At 38.2% G+C, this 19,644-nt stretch overlaps 2 protein-coding genes across 2 annotated transcripts in view; both read left to right on the top strand.

Moving 5' to 3' along the window:
• Positions 1-10,080: 10,080 nt before the first annotated feature.
• LOC127494877 (uncharacterized) lies at positions 10,081-12,301 on the top strand. The gene is made up of 2 exons (XM_051861072.1): positions 10,081-11,409; positions 11,518-12,301. The coding sequence occupies exons 1-2, from the start codon at positions 10,081-10,083 to the stop codon at positions 11,833-11,835; spliced, it is 1,647 nt and encodes a 548-aa protein (XP_051717032.1). The 3' UTR covers positions 11,836-12,301.
• A 5,228-nt stretch (positions 12,302-17,529) lies between these two features.
• The window catches only part of rxfp1 (relaxin family peptide receptor 1), a 71,199-nt gene continuing 69,084 nt past the window's right edge, over positions 17,530-19,644 (top strand). The window contains exon 1 of the mRNA XM_051918346.1: positions 17,530-17,784. Coding sequence (XP_051774306.1) covers positions 17,667-17,784 — 118 coding nt within the window. The 5' untranslated portion in view covers positions 17,530-17,666. The remainder of the gene's footprint in view (positions 17,785-19,644) is intronic.

Genomic DNA, 19,644 nt, shown 5'->3' with positions numbered 1-19,644 from the left:
CTACCAACGTATCATTCATTATCTATCTGTTTTTATTGTGATGTATAGAATACTGGTTCCGGATCGAAGCCTCCACTTCATTTTAACTGAGAATATATTTAAATCTCAAAAGCCATTTATGAGCACCATTTAAGCCAAGCTTTTAAAAACTCACGCTGTACACTACATTCTTCAGGCTCACGGCATCCCAGACACCAATATTTTAATGATTCATAAAAAATTAATCACTGGCCAACTGAATGAGTTATGTAGTGATATTATTTGGGAGATATTTATATTTAATGAGCTTTATTTAAATAATAATTTTGTCATGAAGTTTTGTTGTTTTGTTTTTTTTTTTTTTTTTTTTTTTTTGCCCTCTTTGATATAGTTTTTATCCAGTTTCTGGAGCTTGAATCTAACCCAAGCTTTCTTGCTTTTGCACCTTCATACTAAATAGACATATGCTGCTACTACTCCCCAAATACCTTGTATAAAAATAAATGTGAATTTGTTTTAAACTGAAACATGTCATGACTCTTGAATAAGCTTTTGAAATTATTATTATAATGAATTATTTACATTCTGGAGCAAGTGATCTTTTTGTACATGTTAATTAATGTATGTGATCTGGTTGCTTTTTAAACAAAGCATTTTATGTGTTTGTATCGACATAGATGAAATGCAAGTCACTGGCAATGGTGCTACTCATTGCTGTCCTTTTATCATTACAAATTTATTTGGATAGCGCTTTTTACAATCCACGTCACTTTAAAGAAGCTTCGCAGAAAGTGTTAATGTCTGGAATGCCTTAAGTCTTAACATTAAGCAGTTTTAGAGCTAAATAGTTTAATCAGTGAGCTGTTAGAGTCGTAATGATTTAATCACCTATAGTTAGCAAGCCAGAGAAGAGTAGACTGACAGGGAACCAAAAGCTCCATTTTATTGTTAACAGGAGACAAAATAAATAAAAAAAGCTTGTTCTTTTCTGGTTAAACAATCTGAACATAATTTCAACTTAAACTTAACAATTAAGTGTCTTTGAGGTTTGTCTCTGCTTCACTGATGAGGTGGACATAGATTTTGTGTCAGATTGGATGTGGTAGCAGTTCCGGCGTTGTGAGGTCAAACATGGAAGATAGGAGTTTCTTGACATTTGGACACAGTGTCATCCTGTCAACAAGTGCCTGCAACAGTGGATTTCAAGTACTCTCTTTCTTTGACTGATGTAAGAGAACAGGTTGAAAGTAAGTGTCAGTTTTCTCCCGGTGTCCTCTTTGGTTCTTTGTGGCAAAGCTGATTTACAGCCGGGATATGTGATCTCCAGTTGAGACTAACTATTAGTTCACCCAAAAATGAAAATTCTGTCATTAATTACTCATATCGTTCCAAACCCGTAAGGCTTGCGTTCATCTTTTGAATACAAATCAAGATCTTTTTTAATTTTTAATATATGTGAATAAAAGCCTAAACTAAATCAGTTCATCACATAAAGCAATCGAGAAAATTTGGACTAAACTGCTCAATTCATAAGGATTAGTTTTACGATCTCTTTATGAACTCTTTGAAGCGTCAAAGTGGTAGTTGAGTAGCTGTCTATGGAGGGTCAAAAACTCTCAGATTTCATCAAAAAGATCTTCATTTGTGTTCTGAAGAAGAATGCAGGTCTTACAGGTTTGGAACAACATGAGGGTGAGTAATTAATGACATAATTTTCATTTTTGGGTGAACTATCCCTTTAAGTGAAATGTAATCTAGATAATCTTTGTGTATTCATTAAATATATAAGAGCAAAAGATTATTTTAGAAATTATTTTCAAAGTATAATTAATTTGTTAATAATTATATCAGCTTTTATGGAGCAAAATTGACTATCATGAAATTTTATTTAAAGCTCCAGTCCGTTTTGCCTCTTTGTCGCCATCTCTGTTTGAAACCTGCAATTGCAGTTATTTGTGGAATTATCATCTTTACGTGGGTTGTGCATCGGCACGGCTCCTCAGCGCAGATGAATCTAATGTTTGCTGTTAGTCACCACATCGGTGTGGATACTGTACTTCAGAATCACAGATTCTACGTCTTGGAAGTATGACCATATTAAGAATTTTCACCGGAAAATGTCATCTGAACAAGTAAGTAACATGTCTGCCACTTTTGTTCTGACTGACTGAGAAAAAAAGCATTACAATCGCGCTGCCAATGGTGATTAAGATTAGCTCGGATCACGTCAAATCGTGCAAATTATTATTGTTATACTTTGTTCTCAAATTGTTAATGTTAACAACATCAGCATTGCTTGATTATGTGTATTATACATTGACTATGTGTATTTAGTGAGTATTAGCGTTACCTGTAGATTTCAATTTCTGTAGCCACTCCACAGTCCGACGTCTTTTGCTTTTGACTACGGGTGAATCTCCAGTTATCACTGATGATTGTCATTTGGACCTTTCTGGATTACAATCCACCATCAAAATGATAAGTTTAATTATTGCAGCTGCTGTGAGAAAAGGCTATAAACGATCCGCTACCTGTAGCATCCTCCACATGCTATATAGGCTACTAGCTGGGACTCCTTCTTCATGTAAACAGACGTGACGTAATGACGCAAAAACGAACGGCTACCAGTACCGATTTTTTTCTAAAACATTATTACAAGCAGGGAATTGGGCTAAGGTAAGGAGATAGTTTTGAATACTGGCTGGTTATGTACTTGCTCAGTAATTGATTTTGGATCATTTTTAGCCAAAAAAAGTTACAGACTGCAGCTTTAAATAGTTATAACTATTCTCATTTTATCAGCAGTTATGTGCATCTTACAGTTGCATTTATGTTGTTTATTTAATGTTTATTGCATTATTTTAATGTTCTGTGTGTTTTACAATGCTTTTTGTCAATCACAGCCACCTTTTTAAGCATTAATTAAACATTATTTATTTATTTATTTCCATTTTGTATGTAATGTACTTTGATTATTTACCATTACCATTGGTTTTTCAAAATAATGTTGATTCACAAGAAAAAAATGTTTTGACAGTCTGCAAGATTGACAAGATGACAAGATTGCAAATAGACAAGAACTTTAAAATAGTCTGAGAATGTTTTTGTTGTTGTTTTTGTTTTATGTTTGTTTTTCCTGACATTTTCCCTTCATTTCTGGATGATCACGCAAGTCTTCATTATTTTCAATGTGCATCATCAACTTAATATTGATTGTTGTGCTATATGATATATGACTGAACAAAAGTTATTTTTCTATGGGTTTTGTGGGTTCTTTCTTTTTTAAGATTTAATATATTACTAAGAAATGTTTCACTTTGACATTATATGGGTCCATTAGTTGACATTTATCAAAAAGCCTCAGTTAAATGCATCAGTGCTGTAACTCAATAAATTATGAAGAAGTCCAAGGTTGGGTGAGTAATTTTGACAGGCATTTTTGACATGTTATTGCTGACACCCCCTCAATCAAACCCCTTACAATCTTTCTTGCCTATATATATATATATACACACACATATATTTATATATATATCTTAGATGTATTGTGTTTTGTCTGAGCGCCGTAGGAAAAGATTACATGTTTGCTGTTTGTTTTGTTTGTGATATAGATTTTCGAGAGAACTCATTTTACTGGTTCTCAGTTTGATGAGCTCAAGACATATTCAAAAGTCACTAATAATATATATCAATGCAGCACAGCTCTTGTTAGGGATGTTGTTATCTACTATTTAAGAGAGCATGGTGTATATCCCTCCTCTGATTAAACCTGCATATTGCCAATGATATATGATGAGTAATATATTTGCTTTAAATAAAACCTAATTTGTATCATATACAGCTGAGAGGGAATAAAATACAAGCAGCTAAATCAGAGTTTGGATGTATTAGCATCATTGAATTTCTTCATTCTCTTTCTCTCAGGTTTTCCTGTGCAGTTGTGGATTCTGTCCAGTCCTGTGTGAAGCATTTAGCCAGTGGAGATGCAGTACGGGTCTGTTCGCATTCTCCCTCATCACTCACAGTCACATGTCATCGTCACATTTCTCTGCAGACCTGCCAACTAGAGGTGTCCATCTGGATAATGGGTGAGATATATCACTGGATCAATCAAGTAGAATCCTCAACACCTGTATGAGTGTATCAGTGGCCTACTTAAATTACATTGATTTCCGTCTTAGCCTTTCGATGGACACATGAAGTTTGATCCTAGCAAAATGAAACTAACAGTCACTAAGCCAAGGTCTTCATGCTGATTGTACTGTTAAACCTAAGGTTTCTGAATTTTTTGGCCCCTTTTCCTTCATGGTATAGTTTTCCTGACTTACCTCAGCAATGTAGCTAAGCTACCATTAATTTAAAAACAGGGAAAAAAGTTCATTTTGATTGAAGATGTCCCAAAGGGTGCACTGCAGTGAGATGATTATATAATACATCTTTCTCAAAAGGCTATTATCACAGTGACATTGAGACAGAACAGAAAGTCCTGGCGAGACAGTAATGTTTCAACAGTTGTACTTCTGAGTTCAGAATGTTTTTGAATACCGAGAGTAGGACAGAAGATTGGCTTGCTTGTCTTGACTAAATTATGTCAATTTTAGAATTGCATTTACACTAACCTACTTAAAACAGACATACTTAGTCAGACACACACTAAAATTTAATATAGTTAAACATTAATTGATTTTAGGGTCTCTAGTACTAAATGAGTCATGGCACTCCACTTAGAAAAGTGATTTACCTTATACCACCCTTGTGACAACAGCAAGGGAAGACGTGAGAAGACATATTGTGTGTATTTGTGTACATTACCGTTCAAATGTTTGGGATCTGTAGAATTTGTAATGTTTTAGAAAGAAATCTCTTATGCTGCCCTAAGGCTGAAAATGTATTAAAAATGATACCCACAGAATTTTACTTCTGTTTCGTTATAGTTTAAATTTAAATGATTGTTCAGTTAGGCAGAATTTTTCAGTTTAGTTCTGTATGGCGCAGATAGTGTATATTCATGATTGGTTTCATGAATCGGCATTTACATTTATTCATTTAGCAGGTGCTTTTATCAAAAGCTACTGCATAGATCTGCATGGTTCTAACAGTGGATTTATCGAAAACGGAAATAAAGCCTCTTTCAATTACACTAAATGAGCATCTATTATTCACCTCTTGGTCTGATGAAGACTAATGGATCTGATAGAAAACTAGCGAGAAGGGAAAACAGAGAGCACAGGGCATGCTGGGAAAACTCATCTGCTGGTGGAGATGTCGGGACAGGTTGGTACAAGGAGGATGTTTTAATGTGTGTCACAGCTTCCTCTATCACTTAGCAACCGCAGCTAATAGAAAAGAAACTGAAATAATCATTCTCACACAAAAATGTGCCGAAACATCAATGATTTGCTTCCTCATAATTGAGTTTGCATTGATGTGTCTAACAGCAATTGCCTTGAACATTTTTTAATTTCTTCAGCATGCCCAGAAACCACAGCAGTGATGAAGCTCCTCTGGAAATATGCATCCCTCCCTGAGATTAGCTGCCCTGGAAAATCAGCTCTCTGGTTCGTATTTATGAGAGTTGAAATAGGGTCGGTGTCAAACCGCAATCAACAGAGATATTGAATTCAGCGTTTTTTGTTTTAACCTGGAAAAGAGCAATTTAGAGACAAAATAAATGAGGTGTCAGATTGCCGGAATGGGTCATCAGGTGCCACTCAAGACTTTCACTTGCCAGTTACTCTTAAGAAAAATGGTTTTGAACATTTTTAGATTAGGATGCTTCAGCTCGTGCACTGTCAGAAAAACAAAATGTGCAAAATTGTACCTTTAGGGTTACAACAGCTTGTCACTGAGGCAGTACCCTTAAAATGGCAACTTTGTAGCTTGTCTACCCCTAAAAGATGCATTTTCATACCTTAAAAAGGTGCATTTAAATGCAGATAGATAAGGTCCAAAGATCTCTTTAAAGTCCACCTAAAATCAAAATTTAAGTTTTTTAGCTTTTAGTATGAATATGTTAGCCTTAAGGTTATGAATAAGCTGGTGTTCCATAACAATGACAAAATTCACATTTAGGAGATATAAGCATTCAAAACATAGTCTCTCACTTCTGCTAAAATGGATCACAGATTTTCATGACATCACATCACACTTCAGCTTCTCATCAAAGATCTCACCCTCCTACACTATAAACAGATGCTGAAGCTGCGGTTGAAATCAGTCACTTGTTCACACATTTATAGTTTCTGTATGGTGAATGGCACATAGTGCACCATATAGAGCATAGGGAACGATTCAGACAGTGTAAATGCTTTCCATTGACGCGAATGAAGTCTGTTTTCACATTAGTGTCATGTGAACCGCCGCAGCACGAGCAGTCTGCTCGGGTCCAGAGACATGAGAGCACAGGGCGGATCATATGCGCGAGTCGGCGCAGACCACAAAACGTATTGGACCCATTTGAATTCTGCACAGAATTCTGTATTTTAAAGTGATATAGAGGAGATTAGGGGGAGAAACGGTTAGAGATTAGAAGGAAATCAAAGCTTTACCGAGCTCAGCAGCTCTGGCCGAGCTGTGATAAAAACGAAACGCTATTGGCTATTTATTTTTTTTAAAGGGGGGTAAATCCTGCCCTGTCTTCCTGTTTCAGTTGAAATGACGTCAACACATTGAATAATGCTGCGCATTCCAAGACACTTCAGTGGGCCTTTAATGGTACTGCTCCAGTGACAAGCTATTGTAAGGTACGAATTTTTGACTTTTTTTTTATTGATATAGTGCAAAATGACATTGGTCTAACAACAGTTATTAGCTGAATATGTTAGAAATGATTATTGTCTTAATGCTAAAACACAAAATACTGTAAATGCAATGAAGGTGAAGTTTCAGTGAAATATATACAGTCCTCTATAATGTCTTTACATCCATCATTATGTGTGCATTTTGGGCCCTATTTACACCTTGTATTAAGATGTGTTTTGGTCGATCGGATCACGTAGACGGTCTAGTAGAGGTAGGAGCATGGCATCTCATGCACAGAAGCCACTGGCACATCTCGCTGTGCTTATTAACAGAGATGGGCAGTATTTTAATTAAATGTATTTAAAATATGTATATAATCACTTTTGAGTATTTTGTAACTTGTATTTTGCTGACATTAATTTGATGACAGATGTAATTTGTAATTAAAAACTTTGAGAGACTGTATTTTGTATTTGAAATACTTAAAATACTTAAATATGATTCATGCTCTAATAATAATAATAATAAAAAACATTACCAGTGTTAATAGGGTAACAAACTATAGCCTTATCAGGCAATGACTTGTAAGGCAGCGTTTGTGCATGAAGGCACCTCACGAAACTGATTTCGGACTTCTGAAGCAGCGTAACCGTTTAATGATCTACAGCAAAATAGCACGAGCTTTGGTGAGAACTAACCAAATATTTAATTACTACAGTAGTAATTTCTCGCTAGAAATGACATCAAAAGTGGAAAATGTTGGTCAAAAACGTACATTTACACACAAACTGACCAGCAAACACAACTTTCGGATGCCATCTTTATTTTTCTAGCTCAACTGTCACGAAAGGAATGCACTGGATTGTGGAATACCAAAGGCAGCGAAGGACATCTGCCTTCAAAAATTGATCAGATGAAGGTATCTCAGGAAACAGGAAGTGAAGCTAACATTGGATTCGGACGTGCCTTGATGCCTTCCTACCTTGAAATGTGTCCTCCGAAGGCAGCATTTTCCAGTTTTCAGACGCAGCCCAAATCTTATGCTGCCTTCATGTGCTATCGGAAATTTGATAATTCCCACTTCTGAAGTCGTGATTACGAGTTCATTGCATTCAAGTTTTGAAATGGGAGGGCGTTCATGTGCAATTTTTATCTAGGAAACTCTTATTTACAATAATTCCGAGAGCACGTGAAGGCAGCAACAATCTGCCCATGGTAGGATCCAACTAGAAAAAAAAAAGAAAAGAAAAAAAAAACAATGAAAGAAGCTGCTTTGGTGCTCAGTGCATACTGGTAAAGTATGTAAAATATTCTATCAGGTATTGCTCACTGAATGTTATTACATGACAGAAGAAAAGAGCAAATATCTGTGCTGCTCAAGGACTTGTGAATTTACTTGCTAGCTGATTAGTGATGTTAATTAGCTACTTGTTTCTATAAACATAATGAAAGTTTTAAAGGGGCTCGCTGTATGAAAGAGTTTTCATGTAATAATTGCTTTTTTATTTCCTATGTGTGAGCAGCTTGTTAAGAAACTTAAAGGGTTACTTCACCCAAAAATGAAATTTCTGTCATTAATTGCCCACCCTCATGTTGTTCCACACATGTTGTTGATGAAATCCGAGAGATTTCTGACCTCCCTATAAATAGCAATGTCATAACCAATTTCAAGGCCCAGAAAGGTAGTAAAGATATTGTTAAAATAGTCCATGTGACTGCAGTGGTTCAACCTTAATGTTATGAAGCGATGAGAGGCTGTCGGAAGCTAATTATTTTAGTTTTTAAAGTTTAAAATATGAATATTTTTCTAACACAAATGCATCACTTTGCTTCAGAAGGCCTTTATTAACCCCCCAGAGCCGTGTGGTTATCTTTTATGATGGATGGTTGCACTTTTTTGGGCTTCAAAGTGTCATCCTCTATTCACTGCCATTATAAAGCTTGGGAGAGCCAGGATGTTATTTAATAAAACTCCAATTGTATTCGTCTGAAAGAAGAAAGTCATATACACCTAGGATGGCTTGAGGATGAGTAAATTATGGGGTAATTTTCATTTTTGGGTGAACTAGCCCTTTAAGTGAACATAAGAAATTAGGAGAAATATGGATCAATATATTTGGATCCGTGTATCTGTCTTAAAGTGACAGCAGCCTAGCATACCTGCTGCTGTTTATATCCTTATTTTTAATCAGATAATAAGACATCAGATAATCAGATAATAAAAAAATCACTCACTGCTCTTGACTGAATAACTTGAGTAGCTTTAATAAGGATCAATCTATACAGTAAAAGATAATGTTTTTATTACTGAGTTTTCTCTGTCGAAGGTCAGTTTTGTCTTCTCAAATGAAACGTTTTACAATATGAAGAATAAATTGAAGTGAATAGACTCAGTCCTGGCTAATGCCTATATATCAGTAATTTTTAAGTGTCTGGTTAGGTTTAGAGAATGTTGTTTTATAAGTTAAGGAGAGGAAAGCACTTCTCTTTTCTCTTACATGTGTATCTAACTCCACTATTACTAAATGTCTTTTATCTTATTGGCACAGCCTCCTGCAATTCTTCAAATGATTGCTTAAATATATTTGATGAGCAAGTATTTGTAATTTGTAACAAAATACTTTTTGATGTATTTGTGCCCATCTCTGCTTGTTTGGCATATCCGGTGGCACGTCCGGTTTTGTTTGTCATGATTTACTAGCAGATAGTTGCCGATGGATTGCATCATGTGCCACTGACAATGTTGTGGAACATGACGCCGTATGTTGTGGCATCTCCAGTAGTGACAGATGAGTTGAGCTTATACTGACATAATTGTGAATTTTTTTTAATATATAAATTAAACGTTTTTACAAATCGGTTGTTTTTTTCAAATAGGCCTATATGTAAGATTGTGGAACATCTGTATTTGAGTGGCATACAGTACGTGTCACGATCACTGTCTGTTCCTGTCAGTTCCTGGACTCCATTTCCCATAATCCTCCTTGCCAATCACATGCACACTCCACACCAATCACCAGTTGCCACATACAGCTTAGCACACTACCTGGACTATAAAGGACTTACACACACACCACCTCATTGCGAAGTCTTGATTTGCTGTGGTGATCATTACTGAGCGTTTTCTTGTGGACTGTCTCCTGGTTTCCGGTTGGATTGTTTATTCTTTGTGATTCTCTGCTGCCTGCCCTGAACCTTGCCTGTGTACTGGACTGTGTTTGTTTGCCGCCTGCCCTGATCTCTGCCTGTGACCCGATACTGTTTGTCTGCCGCCTGCCTCGAGCATTGCCTGTCCCTGTTTATGTTCCTGCCTTTGCCCCTGTCTACCTGTGTAAATACTGTTCTTAATAAAGCTTGCAAATGGATCCCCGCTCTGCCGACCCATCATTACAGAAGACTTCGCCAACACATGGATCCAGCGGCTCTCCTGGAGAACACTGGCCCGGTATGAACATTGCACAATTATTATTATGGCTCAAGCAGGGCACCCGGTCGTTGGAGGAATACATCAGAGAATATTTGGATGTTGCATATGGTTCAGATCTGCCAGACTGTGTACTGATAGACTTTTTCTGTGAGGGTGTTAACCAGCCACTTAAAAAACAACTCATTCGTGAGGGACCCCGTTCATCTCTAAGTCAGTTTCTGGATTATGCTTTATTGAATGTGGGCTCTCCCTTTACTGTGGGTGTCGCGGAGGAATGCGACACCTCGTCTGGTCGTGTAATGGCTGCCGCGCCAGATGACACTCACAAAATGGCGGCCACCACTACTACAATTCCAAGTCAAGTCCAAGTTAAACTTCCCGAGTCACGTCCCATCTCCACTGATCTTCTAGATCTACATCACGTCTCTGGATCTGTTTGGGAGCGGTGTGGGTTGCGTTCCAGTGTGGCTGATCCACCGCTGACTTCAGCACGAGCGGCTGGCATTCCTAAGCCTCCGCCGGCCGCTTCGCACTCAAGCTCGCCGGTGGCTACGCACTCAAGCTCGCCGGTTGCTGCGCACTCAAGCTCGCCGGTTGCTACGCACTCAAGCTCGCCGGTTGCTACGCACTCAAGCTCGCCGGTTGCTACGCACTCAAACTCTCTGGATGCTATGGACAAGATGGCCGCTTTGCCAGTGCCCACGGGCAAGATGGCCGCCCCGCCAGTGTCTGGGAACATAGGGGTCGTCCCAGCCAGTGAGTCCGCTCCACCCCGTGAGCCCGCTGCAGCGCCCACCGAGGAGGTAGGCACAGAGCCACCGCCTCAACCATGCAAACGGAGGAGGAGGAGGAAGAAGGCTTCCTCCAGCCCTCAAGGCCCGGAGGCCTTCCCAGAGCCCGCTGTAGGCCCGGAGGCCGTCCCAGAGCAGCCCGCTGCCGTCCCAGAGCAGCCCGCTGCCGTCCCAGAGCAATCTGCTCTTCCTGATACGGCCACGGAGGCCGGCGCCGAGCTCCTCGCCTTGCCGGCGCCAACCGAGCTCCTCGCCCTGCCGGCGCCACCCGAGCTCCTCGCCCTGCCGGCGCCACCCGAGCTCCTTACCCACGAAACCGCCACGGCCTCCGTTGAATTCCCCAAGAACTTTTTTGGGGGGGGCCATATACCTGAGGGTGGGGAGCTTGTGGGTGGGGACCCTGCACGGCCGCGATCATCAGCGGCCTCCGAATTGCTTGAGCTTGCGGGTGGGGACCTTACACGCCCACGGCCTTCAACCGCCTGTGAACTGCTGTGGCCAGCTACGGACCCTGACCTGCCGTGGTCGCCCAAGCCACCTGACCTACCGTGGCCGCCTAAGCCACCTGACCTGCCGTGGTTGCCCAAGCCACCTGACCTGCCGTGGTTGCCCAAGCCACCTGACCTGCCGTGGGCGCCCAAGCTACCTGACCTGCCGTGGCCTCCCGACACTCCTGACCCGCCGTGGCTACCCCTGGAACCTGACCCGCCGTGGCTGCCCGTGGCACCTGACCCGCCGTGGCTGCCCGTGGCACCTGACCCGCCGTGGCTGCCCGTGGCACCTGACCCGCCATGGCTGCCCGAGTTCCTGGACCTGCATTGGAGACCCCGTTCCCGTCTGCCAACAGGTCTCCAATGTACCCACCCCCCCTCCCTATCTGTGCCATTTACGCCGTGAGGACGCGCCTTCCGGAAGGGGGGCATTATGTCACGATCACTGTCTGTTCCTGTCAGTTCCTGGACTCCATTTCCCATAATCCTCCTTGCCAATCACATGCACACTCCACACCAATCACCAGTTGCCACATACAGCTTAGCACACTACCTGGACTATAAAGGACTTACACACACACCACCTCATTGCGAAGTCTTGATTTGCTGTGGTGATCATTACTGAGCGTTTTCTTGTGGACTGTCTCCTGGTTTCCGGTTGGATTGTTTATTCTTTGTGATTCTCTGCTGCCTGCCCTGAACCTTGCCTGTGTACTGGACTGTGTTTGTTTGCCGCCTGCCCTGATCTCTGCCTGTGACCCGATACTGTTTGTCTGCCGCCTGCCTCGACCATTGCCTGTCCCTGTTTATGTTCCTGCCTTTGCCCCTGTCTACCTGTGTAAATACTGTTCTTAATAAAGCTTGCAAATGGATCCCCGCTCTGCCGACCCATCATTACAGTACGTGCCACAGAATGTTATGTAATATCAGTGCTACTGTATGCTGTTGATCACGCAAACTGCCCATTCTAGGAAACACACAGAATAAATATATTATGGGCCACTATGAATACCGCATTAACAGTCGCATCCGTTAAACCTTTGTTTTTGCATGACGATGCTGCTTTCACGCCGGTAGATGTCAGTAAACCTACTGTATATTGGCCAGCGCAAGATAAACCAAAACTTACGACAGTTGAGGAAGATCCACAAATTATTAAAAAAAAAAAAAAAGAAAAAGAAAATTATAATAATGAATATAAATACATAGAGCTACAACGGGAAACGAGAAAGATATTAAACATGGATAAGCCTAATGGTTGTTGTAAATTACTCCGGGTTGTAATAAACTATGTTTGAAAGCAATGTATTATTAATTAAATGGGTCATTCTTCAATTGGGGTGGCAAATGAGAGGCAGAAACTGTAAAAATGCTTGTTTGTTTTCTTTTAATAAAATGTATTGCATTTAAAATAAGTTTAATATGCTATATCCATTAAAATTGAAGCTTAATAACATTTTGATTTTTAAATAATTTTAATCAAACACTGGTGAAACAACCACTTATGTCTATGGTGATACCAATATTTGAAGGAAAATTTTGGTTTGATCTAAAATGAGCAGGGATATGCAACTTTAGGTAATAATGAATAAATTAATTAATTACTTTAAGGACTCAGTTTCATTGATCATTTAAATTTCATTTTTTAAATAAATGTTAATAGCTTGTCCGCTATTTTTGCCAAAGAAAAATTGTTTCTTTTTTTTTTTTCTTTTTTTTTTTAAATTTGGATATACATCAAAAAAGGCAGGAACAATGGCCTGTGCTACCTTTATAGTCTTTATTCTAAAAGATTAAAACCACTTTACAGTCTAAAAACATTAAATTATAAGATTAAATGGCTCTGAAGGAAAGAAATTTCAGATACATTTTGAAGTAACACCACAGACATAATATAACACCACAGACTTCATATAGCATAAAAGGTTTAACAATTAAAAGTTTATTGAGCAAAATAATGAAATTCATCATGAGTAGGATTACAAGTATCTACTCTGATAAAAGAACATTTAGAGAAAAACTAAGAGAAGTGAAACCTAAGGGTTTTTTGGGGTTTTTTTTTTTGACCAGTGATGAGGCATTGCTTCCCTTAAGAATGTTTATTGTTTTGGTTGTGGGGCTCTGAGGATTCATTTTCAGCATTTTCTTCTTTAGACGGGCACATTTTGTTTTGTATTTTACAGCTTTTCCCCCCTCCATTTCAAGTTTATGTTGCAGTTTTTTCAGTGGCCTTCTCTCTCTGCGTATTTTCTTTTTTCCATGGATTTTTTTTTCCTGAAATATGTCAAAATACGATTAAGCCACATGACATCACTTACAAATGGTTAAGTATACAATTTGAATTATTTACATACAAAATATGATTTATAGTTAAGATCCCTTTTATCCATCCTAAAACCTAACCTGGATGTGCTGATTATCCTCCTTGGACTATCTGAACTTGATGGTGTGTCTGGTGGAGTCAAGGTGCCCTGTTTTGACTCTTAATCTTGTTAATTAATCAGTTAATCTTGCCATACCTGACAAGAGAGATACAATTATATGATTATAAATATCCTATGTGTTTTATTAAAAAATACAACATTTCTGGTTGTATATTGTCTGTGGAGTTACTAGAGTCTGTGGTGTTACCAGGAAAGACAGTAACACCACAGACAAATTAGCCTAAATCCAGACTTTTCTCAAATGGAGGCTGCCATCATGATGATTTCAAGATCAGGGGACATTTTGGAAATATTAATAAGTATGTATTTATCAAAATTTTGATTAAAATATGTAAAATTCTGCAAGTTAACACCACAGACACTAATAAAGTGTGACACATGAAATTGTCAGAAATTTAGATAACTTTTAAAAAATTAATAAAAAAGAATGTACTCACCATGCACCCCTCAGATTAACCAGCATCTGCAATGACCTTTACACACAGGAAGTAGTCCATTGTTGTAACACCACAGACATGAATTTGGGGGACACTACTTTTTTCTTAAATATTACAAAATATGTATTTTTTAAAACAATTTAATAAAATTGTACATGTTAAATAAAATCTATATTCATAATATAGCCACTTTATTTGTGTTAAAAATGTTATATTGTTGCAATTACATTGATACCTCTCTGAGGTATGGCGGGAACATATTTTGTTACAAATGCAATCTCCCAAACTTAATTAATTATGTAATTTAAAACAAAAATGTAACTATTAATAGTGAACAAATTGTGTTTATTCTACAGAATACAAACATGCAAAAAAATTATAATTTATTAGTATTTAAAGTTTATTTCAACTGTTGTAAAGTAGAGCTCTGCTCTGACAGCCGCAAGACCACGCCGAACGCTGAGTGAGCTGAGTAAGTGTAAGGAATGATGAGAAAACATTGTGCTGGGAATGTTTTTCGTCTTCAAACCAAACTTAGATCTTCATTAGCCGACAAAATTTAAATCCTCTATGGCTAGCGCGCTTCCCATAATGTCTATGCATTCAGTATGAGTATGTCGGTCTTTTGTGGATGCACTTTTGAGTTTAGTAGCCAATTGTCAATGGGCAGTAGCTATGTGAGCTCTTCACAATGTTGAAAGCAAAGTGGAGAAGAAGAGAGAAGTATAAGCTACTCAACTGAACAGATCAGCTCACACTTATGATCTGTTAAAAAAAAAGTGAAAAAAAAAAAGTCATGATTGGAATCCAGTTACAATTTGAAAATGTAAAATCTATAGACACTTTAAGAATAATATCAAGTACCAGTTGAGAGTGCATTTACAGTCTGTGTTGGATGGTTAAGCTAACAGAAATGTTACAGATACAGATTTAAAAAAAAAAAAAAAAAGTCAGCAATAAAGAACCCTAAACTCTAACACAAAGAAGCATTTTAGCATAAAATGTTTCTACAGGATTATATATGGTTCTAAATAGAACTGTTACTATAACTTCTAAAGAACCATCTTTTTTTTTTAGAGTGTACACTAGTCCCCAGTGAACAAGCAACTGTTTGCCAAAATGATAAACAAAAAAGTATAAGCAAAAATGATATTTTAAATTCATGTCTGTTTAGTACACAAGAGATATCATCTGCTATAATGAGAAGTCTGTGTCGTAGGAGTCACTCAGAGTATCTGGGTCATGAGGCAGAGGGAGGTTAAAGAGAGCTCACTGTAAACTTATTCAGGCCGTTAACTGTAAATTAGCTATTGATTCATAATGTTTCTCTGTGTAGCTCTAGGTGTGTGTGTGTAGCAAAACTCTGGGGAAATGGAGCTAGAGATCAGGGTTGCCAGGTCAGCGCAACAAAACCACGGACTTGGAAACACTGCAAGAGTTGTGATTCAATTAGAGACCCATAATCATGGATATCAAGAAATCTTCTTGGTAATTGAAAACCTTTTTTTTTCTTTTCTTTTACAGACAAGGCTTCCATCTGTGTCTTTAATATAGTCCTCTTTGATCACCACTGTCTGGCATGAAAATGGGAATGTTTCCCCACTGAGCTGGTGACCCAGAACTGGACTTGACTGTGTGAAGGAAGGTCACATTCTGGCTGTTGCACAAGGACAAGCTGTCCCAGTGTTTCTTCATCCAGGGTGTTATGCCATTGCCATTCTGCCATTCATGAAGGAAATGTCATGTAGATGTGGGTGAACAGGGCAGTGCTTACAGGGCAGAGACAGTGTGGTGAGTCATGATCGTCCTGCTAAAATGTCGCCTTGACAGCATTTTGAGAGCAACTGAGGGAGGGGCACAAATCCTGCCGTTTTACAGAAAAAAAACAGGTAGCTATGCAGATTGTCTAAAATACTTTTTATTAACATCCACCATATTAACACAGGTGGTAAAGACAAAAGCCACATGATGAATTAAAGTTCATCACAAGTATAGCTTTTCCACAAGCTGAGGTAAATGCTAATAAATATATGGTGCACATGTTATGCAGACAAATATCATGCACACAAATATTATAACGTTAATTTAACAATATAAGATGTGAAATAAAACCCTAATGTACAAAATCATCATGGCATCTTTTTAGTGATTGGGATATATTAGGCAGCAAGTGAACATTTTGTCCTCAAAGTTGATATGTGAGAAACAGAAAAAATGGGTAAGCGTAAGGATTTGAGCGAGTTTAACAAGGGCCAAATTGTGATGACTAGATAACTGGGTCAGAGCATCTCCAAAACTGCAGCTCTTGTGGGGTGTTTCCGGTCTGCAGTGGTCAGTATCTATCAAAAGTGGTCCAAAGAAGGAACAGTGGTGAACCGGCGACAGGGTCATGGCCGGCCAAGGCTCACTGATGCACGTTGGGAGCGAAGGCTGGCCCTTGTGGTCCAATCCAACAAATGGTTCAAGAATGGTTTCAGAAGCACAACAACGAGTTTGAGGTGTTGACTTGGCCTCCAAATTCCCCAGATCTCAATCCAATCCAAGTCCGATTTATGGAAGCCCCACCTCGCAACTTACAGGACTTAAAGGATCTGCTGCTAACATCTTGGTGCCAGATACCACAGCACACCTTCAGGGGTCTAGTGGAGTCCATGTCTCGACAGGTCAGGGCTGTCTTGGCAGCAAAAGGGGGACCAACACAATATTAGGAAGGTGGTCATAATGTTATGCCTGATCGGTGTATATATAGGCCTATATATATATATATATATATATATATACACACACACACACACTGTATATAGGCATATATATTATATTAAATGTAAGGTTAGATCTATTACATTTTTTTTCATGTATAGCAAGAAACTGTAACTGTTAACTGTTTACACACACACACACACACACACACACGCACGCACACATATATATATATATTAAATGTAAGGTTAGATCTATTACATTTTTTTCGTGTATAACAAGGAAACTGTTACCAATTAACAGAGTTTTAGCTTTATTTCAAAGTTTAATTAAAATGTGTCTGAGAATTTAAACAGAGAACATTTTGGTTACCAACAGCACAGATGTATTAAGCATCACCCCCTACACTTGTTTTCAAATTTAAAGTTAAGCGATGTAGTTCATTGCAAAGTCCCTCCCCCAGGTGTCTGTTCGTTGTGCATGTGCGTGCGCTCTCTGCACTCAGTACCCAGTCCGCGCGCGCACAGGAGCGCACTGAGCATCTCGGCGGAACAGTCAGACCTTTCCAAATCCTGCAATTCGCACACAACTTTCTTTTTCTTTGTTTGAGGAGGCTGGCAACAAGGAACTGCAAAACTCGTTTTGTGTGTGTATGTATGTATGTATATCAGTCAGGGGAACATAGAGGGTTTCAACTGTTGTCGGATATCACATTCTCAGTCGCCTTTACCATGCAAGTTCACATCGCCAGCATCTTGATGTGTGGAGTGTCGGGTGAGTTGTTGTGCTTCAGGTGTTTTCCTCATTCATTCTAGAAGAGAAAGCAGCCTGATTTCATGATGTTTAACACTCAAATCAACTTTCACTATTAACAGTGAATTTTCACTATCAAAAATAGTTTTAAATCATGTCAAATTTTGCCTCTTGTGGAAGCGTGCATTATTCCGTTGCTTTTGATACATTGTCGATTACTGGTGAATATTAATTAATTTTATTTTACGGTTATCCATTGAGCCACGTGCGAATTACTTTCAAGGGTCGACTTTTTAGTTATTTTACTCGTGCATTCGGTTGAGGTTCGTCTTGCAGCCTTAGAGACGCTTTGTACGTTTTATTTTGAAGACATTTTTAACAAAACACCAAAGACTTTGTGATATGTAAATCCATAGTTATAAGGTTATTAGAAGAGCACTTGTATTGTCAACGTGCCCTCCGATACAGACAATATCAAGCCGCTGTTGCTATGGTTACCTCCTCACGCAAAGGCGATTTGCGAGTTTATATATTTAGCGCAAATCTGACTAACTTATTGTAATATAACGTTCGTGTTGTCAATGAATCGTTTAAACGGTGTTGAAACTTTTGTAAAAAATTAGACATTTATATATGTATATATAGAAAAATAATAATAATGGATATTTTTAATTCATCCATCAAACATTTTATAGTAGGCCTATAATAGTTTTTTTATAGTATAATATAGTGTGAAAAGTAGCCTGTGAGTAGGTCAGGTTTTGCCTACATTGAGGGAGCCAGCCAACGGTCACCACAAGGAAAACCAGCTGAATAAACATACTAAACAATGTTTTAATTAAAATCTTTTTTAAAAAAAAATGCAAAAAAGTTAAGTTTAAGGGTCAGTGGATAGGAAATATCTTGAATTTAGTATAAAAAAAAAAATAGAAGTCAATAGAAAGTCCCCACTGTGGTACAAAAAAGGCGTGTATTTGAATACCTATTTGGAATCTACTGTATGATTTGTATAATAACAATAATAATAACAACATGTTTGTTTTATCTTAATTGTTGCTTATAGTCTATGTTCTCCAATTTGTAGGATGAGAGATTTATCATAAGAAGCACTCAAAAGTAGAAAAACTCGTTTTCTTGATCCAAGCACCACTCAATACAGCTGCAGGTCCTCAAAGAAATGTTTTTTTATTGACTTGTACTGCCTGAATAAGAAAAGTTAAGAGAGCAATTTGAGCAGGATGAGCATTTGTGTGGTTTGCACATAGAACTGATGCAATGAGAAGCAGTGCATCATGGCATATTGATTTATTGGTTTAACTAGAAACCCAAGAATATCTTAATGGAATATTTTATGATATCATGGAGGGGTTACCTTTCAAAATGATGTTATTTGTTGAAAATATCATAATTAGGATCTGATTAAGATCATGTTAATTGTTATTATTTGCGGTGACATTTTATTTTACACTTGAAACGTTATAGAACACTTCGCAATATATAGGCACCCATTCATAAGCTTTTTATAATAATTATAGTATAATGGTTATTAATTATTAATCATGACCTGTAATACATTTTGTATTTTAGTGGATAGGAATAACATATGCTGTGCAGAATCATCCGTTATGCTTAAGTGTTGTGTATCATCTATAAACTTTTCACAGCTTTTATCAATAAGATGCTTTTGAAGTATATCTACATTCTCTCTGTTGTATAAATCCATCCTAGACCTATGCTGCTTAACTCCCATTCAAAGAAAGAAAGAAAGCTACTGCGTGATAAATAGCTCTGCGCTGCACGGTCTGCCTCCGAGCTTTTGCTACACTACAGCAATTCTTCACAATGACACACATCTACTTCTTCTGTTGAGATGTATATTCA

The sequence above is a fragment of the Ctenopharyngodon idella genome, chromosome 14, assembly GCF_019924925.1.
Source record: "Ctenopharyngodon idella isolate HZGC_01 chromosome 14, HZGC01, whole genome shotgun sequence".
NCBI lineage: Eukaryota > Metazoa > Chordata > Actinopteri > Cypriniformes > Xenocyprididae > Ctenopharyngodon > Ctenopharyngodon idella.
This window is presented reverse-complemented; position numbering and strand designations above follow the sequence as displayed.